The sequence below is a fragment of the Entelurus aequoreus genome, linkage group LG18 (assembly GCF_033978785.1).
Source record: "Entelurus aequoreus isolate RoL-2023_Sb linkage group LG18, RoL_Eaeq_v1.1, whole genome shotgun sequence".
NCBI lineage: Eukaryota > Metazoa > Chordata > Actinopteri > Syngnathiformes > Syngnathidae > Entelurus > Entelurus aequoreus.
Genome location: NC_084748.1, coordinates 47,232,277 through 47,249,837, shown reverse-complemented (window position 1 = coordinate 47,249,837; position 17,561 = coordinate 47,232,277). Strand labels below are relative to the sequence as shown.

Genomic DNA, 17,561 nt, shown 5'->3' with positions numbered 1-17,561 from the left:
CCAAAATGATTCCCGGGCGCGGCACCGCTGTTGCCCACTGCTCCCCTCACCTCCAAGGGGGTGAACAAGGGGATGGGTCAAATGCAGAGGACAAATTTCACCACACCTAGTGTGTGTGTGACAATCATTGGTACTTTAACTTTAACTTAACTTTAACTATGTAGATATTGCGCCAAAAAGCAGACATTTGCAGCTAGAATAGTCATGTACCACATTAGCAATGTATAGAGTGTACTTCTTTAAAGTTAAGACTAGTTTAAAGTTATCTTCATTGAAAATAAGGACATTTCAAGGTGACCCCAAACTTTTGAACGGTAGTGTATTTATACATATCCTTTATTTTCAATTGTTGCTGTTTAATGTACAAACCCCAAAAGCAGTGAAGTTGTCACTTACAATGATTTGCAAATCCTTTTCAACTTATATTCAACTGAATAGACTGCAAAGACAAGATATTTCATGTTCACACTGGTAAACTTTGTTATTTTTTGCAAGTATTAGCTCATTTGGAATGTGATGCCTGCAACGTGTTTCAAAAAAGCTGGCACAAGTGGCAAAAAAGACTGAGCAAGTGTCGCGGCGCGGGCTCGAACCCACTTTTCTCCGACAGCTGGGTCTGCCAACACCTCTGTTGGCAGCGCGCCGAGACACGCCCCTGCTCGCCCCTGGGACCGATGAGGGGGAGCTGTAAAAAGACCAGTGGACCCGAGGATCCTGGCCGGAACTTAGTCTTCTGTACCTAGTAAGCACCCCTTGTCTGGCTTCTATCCTGCGTACTCGCTCTCCCCCTGTGACTTCCTTGTTTCCGTGTCTGATGTCCGTGTTCTCCTGTGATCCCCTGTTGTTCCACACTGGATTCTGGACTCCCTCCCTTCATCCTCCACCTCCGCTTGGACACGGACCTCTGACGCCTCGCCATTCTCCCTGACTATCTCCGCCTGCTCACGGACTGCCTTCCTGCCTTGTTCCTTCTCCTCGTTTGGTAAAACACTACAGCTAATCACACAGCCTCACACTTTTGAATTATTCACACTCTAGTGTATATTTAGTATTGTGTATTATTATATATATTATACATATATATAATAAAACATAGAGCAACTTCACCCCCTTGTGGTTCTGTGCCGTCACAACTCCTCCTGCAACCATAACAGAAAGTTGAGGAATGCTCATCAAACACTTATTTGGAACATCCCTCAGGTGAACAGGCTAATTGGGAACAGGTGGGTGCCATGATTGGGTATAAAAGCAGCTTCCACGAAATGCTCAGTCATTCACAAACAAGGACGGGGGCGAGGGTCACCACTTAATAGATATATAAAGAAGTGTCAATAACAGACGCAGTTTTACAAGAAAAGTTTAAGATTTTGGCAATTTTATGAAAAGAGTCGTAATTTTACTCGACAAAAGTCACAATTTTATAAGAAAACGTTAAAATGTTGGCAATATTATAATAATAATCGGAATTCTACTTAGCAAAATTATGACAAAAGTCATCATTTTGCTTAAAAAATTTCAGTATTTTACAAGGACAACAAAAAAATTGGCAACATTGTGACAAAAGTCAGAATTTTATAAGAAAACTGACATTTTGGCAATATTACAATTATAAACGGAATTTTATTTGGCAAAATGACAAAAGTCATCATTTTACTCAAAAAATTACAACATAATTTACAACATTAATAATATATACATACTATGCATGTATAAAAAAGCTTGTTGTGAAATTTTTGGGGGAATTTCACAAGCAAAAAGTCACAATTTCACAAGAAAAACTTAGATTTTTGGCAGTATTATAATAAAAGTCGTCATTTTACTCAACACAAGTCAAAATTTGACAAGAAAAACTGAACATTTGTGCAATGTTATGATGAAAGTTGGAATTTTACTCAATAACAGTCGCCATTTTACAAGAAAAGCTTAAGATTTTGGCAATTTTATGAAAAGAGTCGTAATTTTACTCGACAAAAGTCACAATTTTATAAGAAAATGTTCAAATGTTGGCAATATTATAATAATAATCGGAATTCTACTTAGCAAAATTATGACAAAAGTCATAATTTTGCTTAAAAAATGTCACTATTTTACAAGGACAACAAAAAAATTGGCAACATTGTGACAAAAGTCAGAATTTTATAAGAAAACTGACATTTTGGCAATATTACAATAATAATCGGAATTTTATTTGGCAAAATGACAAAAGTCATCATTTTACTCAAAAAATGTCACTATTTTACAAGAACAACAAAAAAATTGGCAATATTCTGATATTATGCAAATATAAAAAAAAGCTTGTTGTGAAAAATTTGTTGAATTTCACAAGAAAAAGGTCACAATTTCACAAGAAAAACTTCGAATTTTGGCAGTATTATAATAAAAGTCGACAATTTTACAATAAAAACTCAACATTTGTGCAATATTATGATAAAAGTTGGAATTTTACTCAACAAATGCCTGAGCAAATCGTTTAAGAACAACTTTTCTCAACCAGCTATTGCAAGGAATTTAGGGATTGTAATATCATCAAAAGGTTCAGAGAATCTGGAGAAATCACTGCACGTAAGCCATGATATTACGGACCTTGGATCCCTCAGGCGGTACTGCATCAAAAAGCGACATCAGTGTGAAAAGGATATCACCACATGGGCTCAGGAACACTTCAGAACACCACTGTCAGTAACTACAGTTGGTCGCTACATCTGTAAGTGCAAGTTAAAACTCTACTATGCAAAGCCAAAGCCATTTATCAACAACACCCAGAAATGCCGCCGGCCTCGCTGGGCCTGAGATCATCTAAGATGGACTTATGCAAAGTGGAAAAGTGTTCTGTGGTGATGAGTCCACATTTCAAATAGTTTTTGGAAACTGTGGATTTCGTGACCTCCGGACTAAAGAGGAAAAGAACCATCCGGACTGTTCCAGGCGCAAAGTGTAAAAGGCAGCATGTGTGATGGTATGGGGGTGTATTAGTGGCCAAGACATGGGTAACTCACACATCTGTGAAGGCGCCATTAATGCTGAAAGGTACATACAGCTTTTGGAGCAACATACGTTGCCATCCAAGCAACGTTATCATGGACGCCCCTGCTTATTTCGGCAAGGCGATGCCAAGCCATGTGTTACAACAGCGTGGCTTCATAGTAAAAGAGTGCGGGTACTAGACTGGCCTGCCTGTAGTCCAGACATTGAAAATGTGTGGAGGCTAAAATATGAGAAGGGAGACTGTTGAACAACTTAAGCTGTACATCAAGCAAGAAAGAATTCCACTTCAAAAATGTGTCTCCTCAGTTCCCAAACCTTTACTGAGTGTTGTTAAAAGGAAAGGCCATGTAACACAGTGGTAAAAATGCCCCCCGTGACAACTATTTTGCAATGTGTTGCTGCCATTCAATTCTAAGTTCATGATTAAGTTTCCATGCTTTATGGAACATAAACATCCCACGATGCAATAAAACAAAATAAAACAAAACAAAGGCATCTTGAGGAGAAGAGTTCTGGCTCACATTTAATGCAAACTCAGTTAACTTAAGCCATCACTTAAATAAATCACCCCCAAAAAAAACATTTGGGTCATTTTAGTGAAACGCAGACACCGTTTTTTCTCGAATGGAAGAGAAGCGAGCTGACGTGGTGCTTGTGTACCAAATGTTGTCAGCCCTGCCAGACTCTGACCCCACGTGACCTCCCTGCGGGGGGGGGGGGGGGGCTGACATCATCCCTGAAAGCTTTTGTCCGCCCCGGCTTTTTGCCCACGGCGAGTGTCACGCTCACACCGCCAAGTCACACCGCTAATGAACACACTCCTAAATGCAAAATGCATGCAAGTTCATCAATTATTGAATGCTAATAATGCATAATAGACTTGGAAGTGGGTCAGGCTGGCAAACACAATATTTCACCTCCCGACAGGAACACTTTTCTCTTGTAGTCCTGGACTTCTTTCTCTTGTAGTCATGGACGTCTTTCCCTTGTAGTCATGGACGTCTTTCCCTTGTAGTCATGGACGTCTTTCTCTTGTAGTCCTGGACTTCTTTCTCTTGTAGTCATGGACGTCTTTCCCTTGTAGTCCTGGACGTCTTTCTCTTGTAGTCCTGGACATCTTTCTCTTGTAGTCCTGGACGTCTTTCCCTTGTAGTCATGGACGTCTTTCTCTTGTAGTCCTGGACGTCGTTCTCTTGTAGTCATGGACGTCTTTCCCTTGTAGTCATGGACGTCTTTCCCTTGTAGTCCTGGACGTCTTTCTCTTGTAGTCCTGGACGTCTTTCTCTTGTAGTCATGGACGTCTTTCCCTTGTAGTCATGGACGTCTTTCCCTTGTAGTCCTGGACGTCTTTCTCTTGTAGTCATGGACGTCTTTCTCTTGTAGTCATGGACGTCTTTCCCTTGTAGTCATGGACGTCTTTCCCTTGTAGTCCTGGACGTCTTTCTCTTGTAGTCATGGACGTCTTTCTCTTGTAGTCATGGACGTCTTTCCCTTGTAGTCATGGACGTCTTTCTCTTGTAGTCATGGACGTCTTTCTCTTGTAGTCATGGACGTCTTTCCCTTGTAGTCCTGGACGTCTTTCTCTTGTAGTCCTGGACGTCTTTCTCTTGTAGTCCTGGACATCTTTCTCTTGTAGTCCTGGACGTATTTCCCTATAGTCCTGGACGTATTTCCCTATAGTCCTGGACGTCTTTCCCTATAGTCCTGGACGTCTTTCTCTTGTAGTCCTGGACATCTTTCCCTTGTAGTCATGGACGTCTTTCCCTTGTAGTCCTGGACGTCTTTCTCTTGTAGTCCTGGACGTCTTTCCCTATAGTCCTGGACGTCTTTCCCTATAGTCCTGGACGTCTTTCCCTTGTAGTCCTGGACGTCTTTCCCTTGTAGTCCTGGACGTCTTTCTCTTGTAGTCCTGGACGTCTTTCCCTTGTAGTCCTGGACGTCTTTCCCTTGTAGTCCTGGACGTCTTTCTCTTGTAGTCCTGGACGTCTTTCCCTATAGTCCTGGACTTCTTTCCCTTGTAGTCATGGATGTCTTTCCCTTGTAGTCCTGGACGTCTTTCTCTTGTAGTCCTGGACGTATTTTCGTTGTAGTCCTGGACGTCTTTCCCTTGTAGTCATGGACGTCTTTCCCTTGTAGTCATGGACGTCTTTCCCTTGTAATCCTGGACGTATTTCCCTTGTAGTCATGGACATCTTTCTCTTGTAGTCATGGATGTCTTTCTCTTGTAGTCCTGGACGTCTTTCCCTTGTAGTCCTGGACGTCTTTCCCTTGTAGTCCTGGACTTCTTTCCCTTGTAGTCCTGGACGTCTTTCCCTTGTAGTCCTGGACGTCTTTCCCTTGTAGTCCTGGACATCTTTCCCTTGTAGTCCTGGACGTCTTTCTCTTGTAGTCCTGGACGTCTTTCCCTTGTAGTCCTGGACGTCTTTCTCTTGTAGTACTGGACATCTTTCCCTTGTAGTCCTGGACGTCTTTCCCTTGTAGTCCTGGACGTCTTTCCCTATAGTCCTGGATGTCTTTCCCTTGTAGTCCTGGACGTCTTTCCCTTGTAGTCCTGGACGTCTTTCCCTTGTAGTCCTGGACATCTTTCTCTTGTAGTCATGGACGTCTTTCCCTTGTAGTCCTGGACATCTTTCTCTTGTAGTCCTGGACGTCTTTCCCTTGTAGTCCTGGACATCTTTCTCTTGTAGTCATGGACGTCTTTCCCTTGTAGTCCTGGACATCTTTCTCTTGTAGTCCTGGACATCTTTCCCTTGTAGTCCTGGACGTCTTTCTCTTGTAGTCCTGGACGTCTTTCTCTTGTAGTCATGGACGTCTTTCCCTTGTAGTCCTGGACGTCTTTCCCTTGTAGTCCTGGACGTCTTTCCCTATAGTCCTGGATGTCTTTCCCTTGTAGTCCTGGACGTCTTTCCCTTGTAGTCCTGGACGTCTTTCCCTTGTAGTCCTGGACATCTTTCTCTTGTAGTCATGGACGTCTTTCCCTTGTAGTCCTGGACATCTTTCTCTTGTAGTCCTGGACGTCTTTCCCTTGTAGTCCTGGACATCTTTCTCTTGTAGTCATGGACGTCTTTCCCTTGTAGTCCTGGACATCTTTCTCTTGTAGTCCTGGACATCTTTCCCTTGTAGTCATGGACGTCTTTCCCTTGTAGTCCTGGACGTCTTTCTCTTGTAGTCATGGACATCTTTCTCTTGTAGTCCTGGACGTCTTTCCCTTGTAGTCCTGGACGTCTTTCCCTTGTAGTCCTGGACGTCTTTCCCTATAGTCCTGGATGTCTTTCCCTTGTAGTCCTGGACGTCTTTCCCTTGTAGTCCTGGACGTCTTTCCCTTGTAGTCCTGGACATCTTTCTCTTGTAGTCATGGACGTCTTTCCCTTGTAGTCCTGGACATCTTTCTCTTGTAGTCCTGGACGTCTTTCCCTTGTAGTCCTGGACATCTTTCTCTTGTAGTCATGGACGTCTTTCCCTTGTAGTCCTGGACATCTTTCTCTTGTAGTCCTGGACATCTTTCCCTTGTAGTCATGGACGTCTTTCCCTTGTAGTCCTGGACGTCTTTCTCTTGTAGTCATGGACATCTTTCTCTTGTAGTCCTGGACGTCTTTGTCTTGTAGTCCTGGACGTCTTTCTCTTGTAGTCATGGACGTCTTTCCCTTGTAGTCCTGGACGTCTTTCCCTTGTAGTCCTGGACGTCTTTCCCTTGTAGTCCTGGACGTCTTTCTCTTGTAGTCATGGACGTCTTTCCCTTGTAGTCCTGGACGTCTTTCCCTTGTAGTCCTGGACGTCTTTCCCTTGTAGTCCTGGACGTCTTTCCCTATAGTCCTGGATGTCTTTCCCTTGTAGTCCTGGACGTCTTTCCCTTGTAGTCCTGGACGTCTTTCCCTTGTAGTCCTGGACATCTTTCTCTTGTAGTCATGGACGTCTTTCCCTTGTAGTCCTGGACATCTTTCTCTTGTAGTCCTGGACGTCTTTCCCTTGTAGTCCTGGACATCTTTCTCTTGTAGTCATGGACGTCTTTCCCTTGTAGTCCTGGACATCTTTCTCTTGTAGTCCTGGACATCTTTCCCTTGTAGTCCTGGACGTCTTTCTCTTGTAGTCCTGGACGTCTTTCTCTTGTAGTCATGGACGTCTTTCCCTTGTAGTCCTGGACGTCTTTCCCTTGTAGTCCTGGACGTCTTTCCCTATAGTCCTGGATGTCTTTCCCTTGTAGTCCTGGACGTCTTTCCCTTGTAGTCCTGGACGTCTTTCCCTTGTAGTCCTGGACATCTTTCTCTTGTAGTCATGGACGTCTTTCCCTTGTAGTCCTGGACATCTTTCTCTTGTAGTCCTGGACGTCTTTCCCTTGTAGTCCTGGACATCTTTCTCTTGTAGTCATGGACGTCTTTCCCTTGTAGTCCTGGACATCTTTCTCTTGTAGTCCTGGACATCTTTCCCTTGTAGTCATGGACGTCTTTCCCTTGTAGTCCTGGACGTCTTTCTCTTGTAGTCATGGACATCTTTCTCTTGTAGTCCTGGACGTCTTTCCCTTGTAGTCCTGGACGTCTTTCCCTTGTAGTCCTGGACGTCTTTCCCTATAGTCCTGGATGTCTTTCCCTTGTAGTCCTGGACGTCTTTCCCTTGTAGTCCTGGACGTCTTTCCCTTGTAGTCCTGGACATCTTTCTCTTGTAGTCATGGACGTCTTTCCCTTGTAGTCCTGGACATCTTTCTCTTGTAGTCCTGGACGTCTTTCCCTTGTAGTCCTGGACATCTTTCTCTTGTAGTCATGGACGTCTTTCCCTTGTAGTCCTGGACATCTTTCTCTTGTAGTCCTGGACATCTTTCCCTTGTAGTCATGGACGTCTTTCCCTTGTAGTCCTGGACGTCTTTCTCTTGTAGTCATGGACATCTTTCTCTTGTAGTCCTGGACGTCTTTCTCTTGTAGTCCTGGACGTCTTTCTCTTGTAGTCATGGACGTCTTTCCCTTGTAGTCCTGGACGTCTTTCCCTTGTAGTCCTGGACGTCTTTCCCTTGTAGTCCTGGACGTCTTTCCCTTGTAGTCCTGGACGTCTTTCTTTTGTAGTCCTGGACGTCTTTCTCTTGTAGTCATGGACGTCTTTCTCTTGTAGTCCTGGACGTCTTTCCCTTGTAGTCCTGGACGTCTTTCCCTTGTAGTCCTGGACGTCTTTCTCTTGTAGCCATGGACGTCTTTCCCTATAGTCCTGGATGTCTTTCCCTTGTAGTCCTGGACGTCTTTCCCTTGTAGTCCTGGACGTCTTTCCCTTGTAGTCCTGGACGTCTTTCTCTTGTAGTCCTGGACGTCTTTCCCTTGTGGTCCTGGACGTCTTTCTCTTGTGGTCCTGGACGTCTTTCCCTTGAGGTCCTGGACGTATTTCCCTTGTGGTCCTGGACATCTTTCCCTTGTAGTCCTGGACCGTGTGCAGTCTACAAGGTCTTTCTCTTGTAGTCCTGGACCGTGTGCAGTCTACAAGGTCTTTCTCTTGTAGTCCTGGACCGTGTGCAGTCTATAAGGTCTTTCTCTTGTAGTCCTGGACCGTGTGCAGTCTACAAGGCCTTTCTCTTGTAGTCCAGGACCGTGTGCAATCTACAAGGTCTTTCTCTTGTAGTCCTGGACATCTTTCCCTTGTAGTCCTGGACCGTGTGCAGTCTACAAGGTCTTTCTCTTGTAGTCCTGGACCGTGTGCAATCTACAAGGTCTTTCTCTTGTAGTCCTGGACATCTTTCCCTTGTAGTCCTGGACCATGTGCAGTCTACAAGGTCTTTCTCTTGTAGTCCTGGACCGTGTGCAGTCTACAAAGTCTTTCTCTTGTAGTCCTGGATGTCTTTCCTTTGTAGTCCTGGACCATGTACAGGCTACAAGGTCTTTCTCTTGTAGCCCTGGACCGTGTGCAAGCTACAAGGTCTTTCTCTTGTAGTCCTGGACATCTTTCTCTTGTAGCCCTGGACCGTGTGCAATCTACAAGGTCTTTCTCTTGTAGTCCTGGACATCTTTCCCTTGTAGTCCTGGACCGTGTGCAGTCTACAAGGTCTTTCTCTTGTAGTCCTGGACGTCTTTCCCTTGTAGTCCTGGACCGTGTGCAGTCTACAAGGTATTTCTCTTGTAGTCCTGGACGGTGTGCAGTCTACAAGGTCTTTCTTTTGTAGTCCTGGCAACTTTCCCTTGTAGTCCTGGACGGTGTGCAGTCTACAAGGTCTTTCTCTTGTAGTCCTGGGCATCTTTCCATTGTAGTCCTGGACCGGAAGTAGTTCTGGAAGTATGCTTGTCTTTTTTTATTAGCTTGCTAACATATCATACTAGCTTTGTAACTATTTTTGTACGTTTACACCTAAAAATGCTGCATTTTGGTATTTCCTCTTATCCGGTCACGTGCTAGCATGCTAATGTTAGCATGCTAACATTTTTTTGCTAGCTAAAAAAAAATCTTAAATTTAAATACTTGGCCCCATCTTGGAAGTATGCCTACGTCTCTATTTAAGTAGACTAACATTAGCATGTCTATGTTTTACATACATGCTAACGTCTCTTATATTAGTAGGCTAATGTTAGCATGCCTATCTTTTACATAAATGCTAACATCTGTTATATTAGTAGGCTAACGTTAGCATGCCTATCTTTTACATAAATGCTAACGTCTGTTATATTAGTAGGCTAATGTTAGCATGCCTATCTTTTACATAAATGCTAACGTCTGTTATATCAGCAGGCTAACGTTAGCATGCCTATCTTTTACATAAATGCTAATGTCTGTTATATTAGTTCGGCTAACGTTAGCATGCCTATGTTTTACAAAAAGGGTAACGTCTCTTATATTAGTAGGCTAACGTTAGCATGCCTATGTTTTACATACATGCTAACGTCTCTTATATTAGTAGGCTAACGTTAGCATGCCTATGTTTTGCATATATGCTAACGGCTCGCCATGCCATTTAAGTGGCCCGCAACGTCTGTTATATTATTAGGCTAATGTTATACTAGCCTTTTAGCTAGTTTGGTATGTTGAAACCTAAAAAGTTTAAAATTTGATTAGGTCCGCCACATCAATTTATGTAGTCCTGCACTTAAATTAAATTGGCCCTCTGATTGCAAAGTGGCCCTCAATAAAAAAAACAGGTTTGACACCCCTGGTCTAGAACTAAGTATTAGGTTCTTAATTGAAGTTTTGCAGTGAAAAAGTCTGATGTGTGAGGTCCTGTTCCGAAGAACCCATCAGGTCTTGAGTGGGTCACGTGGTCCTGTTTAGAGAAGGTGTGCCAGTGACACAGTGATGGACTTTGTCATGTTCTTAGTCCACGGTCAGCAGTTCCTAAAACACTGTGCTGTTGTAACACCGAGGCATTGATTAGATCCATCCATAACGTGTCAACATCTTGTGGTCCACAAGATCATGTTTTACTTCACTCGACTTATTAACCTTTTTTTTTTTTACGGTCCAATTCTTGCAACTGAAGGGTCAATGTTATACTTGACAATCTATTGTAGACAAACTGTATAAAGGTGGATGACAAGCAACACTTCTTATCATACCTGATGGAGCTTGAGAGGCGCTGCAAAGGAAAGAGAGAAAGTGCCCAAAGAAAAGAAAGGTGTGCCAGGTTTGTGGCTTCCTGTTCACAAAGACTGAAGGCTGGAATTTGTGCCAAAGCTGCTTCAACTACGTAGTGTAGATACTTTTGTACACGGGATGTTTTTATTTGTGATAAAAGTGCATGAATATGTTGTGTGAAGATGTGCTGCTGACTGGACATTCATGAGAAGTAACTTCAACTTTCATTGAATTTTAGCAAACTAAGAGTGAAACATTTAAAGGGGTCTGAATACTTTTCATACACACTTTACATACATATATAAGTGTGTGTGTGTGTGTATACTGTATATATATGCATATGTATATATATTAATATGTATATATACATAAATGTATATATAAGTGTGTATCTATCTATATATATGTATATATACTTATGTATCTATAGATACATATGTATATATGTATCGATATGGCTATATAGATACATATGTATATGTACATACAGTATATACATAGATACTGTATGTATGTATGTATATATACATATATAAATATATGTATATAAATATATATATGTGTGTATTTATATATGTATGTATATATATATGTGTATATATATATATGTATGTATGTATATATATATATATATATATATATATATATATATATATATATATGTATATATATATATGTATATATATATATGTATATATATATATATATATATATATATATATATATATGTATATATATATGTATGTATGTATGGTCTAAATTATACTTGTACTATTGTCTACCTGAGACTTGTACTATGGTCTACATTATACTTGTACTTTGGCCTTCATTATACTTGTACCCTGGTCTACATGTACTATGGTCTACATTAAACTTGTACTCCAGGTTACATTATACTTGTACCCTGGTCTACATGATACTTGTACCCTGGTCTACATTATACTTGTACTATGGTCTACATTATACTTGTACTCCGGTCTACATGATACTTGTACCCTGGTCTACATTATACTTGTACTATGGTCTACATTATGCTTGTACCCTGGTCTACATTATACTTGTACTATGGTCTACATTATGCTTGTACTCTGGTCTACATTTTACTTGTACTCCGGTCTACATTATACTTGTACAATGGTCTACATGAGACGTGTACTATGGTCTACATGAGACTTGTACTATGGTCTACATGAGACTTGTACCCTGGTCTACATTATGCTTGTACTCTGGTCTACATGATACTTGTACCCTGGTCTACATTATACTTGTACTATGGTCTACATTATGCTTGTACTCTGGTCTACATTATACTTGTACTGCGGTCTACATTATACTTGTACTCCGGTCTACATTATACTTGTACAATGGTCTACATGAGACGTGTACTATGGTCTACATGAGACTTGTACTATGGTCCACATGAGACTTGTACTATGGTCTACATTATACTTGTACTCTGGTCTACATTATACTTTTACTATGTTACATTATACTTGTACTATGGTCTACATAATACTTGTACTATGGACTACATTCTTGTACTATGGTCTACATTATACTTGTACAATGGTCTACATGAGACTTGTACTATGGTCTACATGAGACTTGTACAATGGTCTACATGAGACTTGTACTATGGTCTACATGAGACTTGTACCATGGTTTACATGAGACATGTACTATGGTCTACATGATACTTGTACTATGGTCTACATGAAACTTCTACCATGGTCTACATGAAACTTCTACCCTGGGCTACATGAGACTTGTACTATGGTCTACATGAGACTTGTACAATGGTCTACATGAGAATTGTACTATGGTCTACATGAAACTTCTACCATGGTCTACATGAGACTTGTACAATGGTCTACATGAGACTTGTACTATGGACTACATGAGACTTGTACTATGGTCTACATTATACTTGTACTATGGTCTACATTGTACTTGTACTATGGTCTACATTGTACTTGTACTATGGTCTACATTATACTTGTACTATGGTCTACATGAGACTTGTACCATGGTTTAGATGAGACATGTACTATGGTCTACATGATACTTGTACTATGGTCTACATTATACTTGTAAAATGGTCTACATGAGACTTGTACTATGGTCTACATGAGACTTGTACAATGGTCTACATGAGACTTGTACTATGGTCTACATGAGACTTGTACCATGGTTTACATGAGACATGTACTATGGTCTACATGATACTTGTACTATGGTCTACATGAAACTTCTACCATGGTCTACATGAAACTTCTACCATGGTCTACATGAAACTTCTACCCTGGGCTACATGAGACTTGTACTATGGTCTACATGAGACTTGTACTATGGTCTACATGAAACTTCTACCATGGTCTACATGAGACTTGTACTATGGTCTACATTATACTTGTACTATGGTCTACATTATACTTGTACTATGGTCTATATGAGACTTGTACTATGGTCTACATGAGACTTGTACAATGGTCTACATGAGACTTGTACTATTGTCTACATGAGACTTGTACTCTGGGCTACATAATACTTGTACTATGGTCTACATGAGACTTGTACTATGTGGTCTACATGAGACTTGTACTCTGGTCTACATGATACTTGTACTCTGGTAGGCATTATACTTCTACAATGGTCTACATGAGACTTGTACTATGGGCTACATTATACTTGTACTCTGGTCTACATTATACTTTTACTATGTTACATTATACTTGTACTATGGTCTACATAATACTTGTACTATGGTCTACATTCTTGTACTATGGTCTACATTATACTTGTACTATGGTCTACATGAGACTTGTACTATGGTCTACACGAGACTTGTACAATGGTCTACATGAGACTTGTACCGTGGTCTACATGAGACTTGTACTCTGGTCTACATGATACTTGTACTCTGGTAGGCATTATACTTCTACCATGGTCTACATGAGACTTGTACTATGGTCTACATAATACTTGTACTATGGTCTACATGAGACTTGTACTATGGTCTACATGAGACTTGTACAATGGTCTACATGAGACTTGTACTATGGTCTACATGAGACTTGTACAATGGTCTACATGAGACTTGTACTATGGTCTACATGAGACTTGTACAATGGTCTACATGAGACTTGTACCATGGTTTACATGAGACATGTACTATGGTCTACAAGAGACTTGTACTATGGTCTACATGAAACTTGTACTATGGTCTACATGAAACTCCTACCATGGTCTACATGAGACTTGTACTATGGTCTACATGAGACTTGTACAATGGTCTACATGAGACTTGTACTATGGTCTACATGAGACTTGTACAATGGTCTACATGAGACTTGTACCATGGTTTACATGAGACATGTACTATGGTCTACATGATACTTGTACTATGGTCTACATGAGACTTGTACTATGGTCTACATGAGACTTGTACCATGGTTTACATGAGACGTGTACAATAGACTACATGAGACTTGTACTATGGTCTACATGAAACTTCTACCATGGACTACAAGAGACTTGTACTATGGTCTACATGATACTTGTACTATGGTCTACATGAGACTTGTACTATGGTCTACATGAGACTTGTACCATGGTTTACATGAGACGTGTACAATAGACTACATGAGACTTGTACTATGGTCTACATGAAACTTGTACTATGGTCTACAAGAGACTTGTACTATGGTCTACATGAGACTTGTACCATGGTCTACATGAGGGAGGGTCCACTCCTCCTAGATCGATATGTCTCCTGCAGACAGAAAGAGTCAAAGGTTGCATCATCGATCCTTGCATCGGAAGTCCCGGGCGTGGAGTGCGTGGAGTGCGTGGAGTGCGTGGAGTGCGTGGAGTGCGTGCGGCGCGTGAGGGGTTAAACGTCACGTCTGGCGGGGAGTGGGAGCTCGAGTCTGAGCGGAGAGGACGTGAAAGAGGACGTGAAAGAGGACGTGAATGTGCTGCTGCTGCTGCTGCTCGCCCACGACGGCGTCGCCTTTACGAGCATCGTGCGGAAGATGTGGCGATGATCGCGACATGTTTACCGTCAGCGGGATTCTGCGTGGATTTATTGACGGACCAAACCATCGCTTCCGGTGTTGTCCTCGCCCAGCGTGGGGTCCCACACGAGACAGACACGTTGACATTATTTTGTATTTATTGTTGTTTTTTTTACCACTTTTTGTCATGGCCGTTTTCCACACCTGTGCCGTGGAATGACGTCCACTCGCCGATGAAAGGCGTTTAAGCTCGAGCGACGAGAGGCGGAAGTGAGGTGACGTCACGTCAACAGTGAAGGGCCAGCCAGGTGTCGCCATGGACGACTCGGGCATCATTCGAAGACGCAGACTGCAGGTACAACATTGTATTATTATTCTTTTTGACCAAAGATTGTTTGCTTGTGAAATAAATTCAAGTTTTACAAAAAAAAAAAAAAAAGTCGGCGTATAAAAAAAATCAAGGCAGAAATATGTTTTTTAAAAGTAAAAAACAAATATTTCTGCGCTGATTTTTTATACAATGAATTCTTTCAACACTTAATTTTTAAGAATTGAAGTCTTATACACTGATTTTTTATAAACTGAATTTGTATGCAATAGTTTTTTTATACTTAATTATAATAGACTGACATTTTTTTTGTACTATTTTTTTATAAACTGAATTTTTACAGTTTTTTTTATTTGTTTTAAACTGGGACTTTTTATACAACATTTTTACACTGAATTTGTGTACACTAATTTTTAAAAGATTTATAAACAGAATTTTTATACAATAATTTTTTTCACTATTTTTATACACTGATTTTTTTTTTATAAACTGGGAATTTTTATACACTGATTTTTTTTATAAACTGGGAATTTTTATACACTGATTTTTTTATAAACTGGGAATTTTTATACACTGATTTTTTTTATAAACTGGGAATTTTTATACACTGATTTTTTATAAACTGGGAATTTTTATACACTGATTTTTTTTATAAACTGGGAATTTTTATACACTGATTTTGTTACCCTGATTTTTTATACAATTATTTTTTTACACTGAATTTTCATAGACTGTAATTATTTTTTTACACAATTTTTTATAAACTGCATTTTATACACTGATTTTTTTTATGAACTGGGAATTTTCATACGCTGATTTTCTTATAAACTAAGAATTTTTATACACTGATTTTTTTTATAAACTGGGAATTTTCATACGCCGATTTTTTTATAAACTGGGAATTTTTATACACTGATTTTTTTTATAAACTGGGAATTTTCATACGCCGATTTTTTTATAAACTGGGAATTTTTATACACTGATTGTTTTACACTGAATTTTTATACACTGATTTTTTTACACTGAATTTTTATAGACTAATTTTTTTTTTTACACAGTTTTTTTATAAACTGCATTTTATACACTGATTTTTATAAACTGGGAATTTTTATACAATATCTTTTGTACTGAATTTTTATACACTGATTTTTTTTATAAACTGGGAATTTTTATACACTGATTTTTTTATAAACTGGGAATTTTTATACGCCGATTTTTTTATAAACTGGGAATTTTTATACACTGATTTTTTATAAACTGGGAATTTTTATACACTGATTTTTTTTATAAACTGGGAATTTTTATACACTGATTTTTTTACTCTGATTTTTTTATACAATTATTTTTTTACACTGAATTTTCATAGACTGTAATTATTTTTTTACACAATTTTTTATAAACTGCATTTTATACACTGATTTTTTTTATAAACTGGGAATTTTCATACGCTGATTTTCTTATAAACTGGGAATTTTTATACACTGATTTTTTTTATAAACTGGGAATTTTCATACGCCGGTTTTTTTATAAACTGGGAATTTTTATACACTGATTTTTTTACTCTGATTTTTTATACAATTATTTTTTTACACTGAATTTTCATAGACTGTAATTATTTTTTTTACACAATTTTTTATAAACTGCATTTTATACACTGATTTTTTTTATAAACTGGGAATTTTCATACGCTGATTTTCTTATAAACTGGGAATTTTTATACACTGATTTTTTTTATAAACTGGGAATTTTCATACGCCGATTTTTTTATAAACTGGGAATTTTTATACACTGATTTTTTTATAAACTGAGAATTTTCATACGCTGATTTTTTTATAAACTGGGAATTTTTATACACTGATTGTTTTACACTGAATTTTTATACACTGAATTTTTTTATAAACTGGGAATTTTCATACGCCGATTTTTTTATAAACTGGGAATTTTTATACACTGATTTTTTTATAAACTGATAATTTTCATACGCTGATTTTTTTATAAACTGGGAATTTTTATATACTGATTGTTTTACACTGAATTTTTATACACTGATTTTTTTACACTGAATTTTTATAGACTAATTTTTTTTTTTACACAATTTTTTTATAAACTGCATTTTATACACTGATTTTTATAAACTGGGAATTTTTATACAATATCTTTTGTACTGAATTTTTATACACTGATTTTTTTTACACAATGTTTTTAATATGATAATATATATATATATATATATATATATATATATATATATATATATATATATATATATATATATATATATATATATATATATATAAAATATCTAAATTGGGAATTTTTATACAATAATTTTTTATACATAATTTTCATAGTGATTTTTTTGCAGAGTTTTTTTTTTAAGATTTATAAACTGAATTTTAATACACTGATTTATTGTAAACTGTAAATTTGTATACACTGAATTTAAAAAAATATATATATATAAACTGAATTTTTATACTCTGAATTTTTAAATTTTTAAACCACATTTTGCTCACAAATGTTCATTCAATGGAATTGTCAGAATAATTGGAGGTAAAAACAAAAGTAGTTTACAAATTTCAAATGCAAAATAAGTTAAGTGACATAAATTCAGTGTATAAAAAAAAAAAAAAAGAAGCTTTTTACAGTAAAGACACAAATGGACGTCCATAACAATATACATGACTTTAAAATGGATG

At 38.7% G+C, this 17,561-nt stretch overlaps 1 protein-coding gene across 2 annotated transcripts in view; it reads left to right on the top strand.

The window, feature by feature from the left end:
- Positions 1–14,370: 14,370 nt before the first annotated feature.
- Positions 14,371–17,561, top strand: part of LOC133634203 (microtubule-associated serine/threonine-protein kinase 1-like) — a 382,209-nt gene continuing 379,018 nt past the window's right edge. For both annotated transcript variants that reach the window (XM_062027288.1, XM_062027287.1), the window contains exon 1: positions 14,371–14,889. In XM_062027288.1, coding sequence (XP_061883272.1) covers positions 14,851–14,889 — 39 coding nt within the window. In that variant the 5' untranslated portion in view covers positions 14,371–14,850. The remainder of the gene's footprint in view (positions 14,890–17,561) is intronic.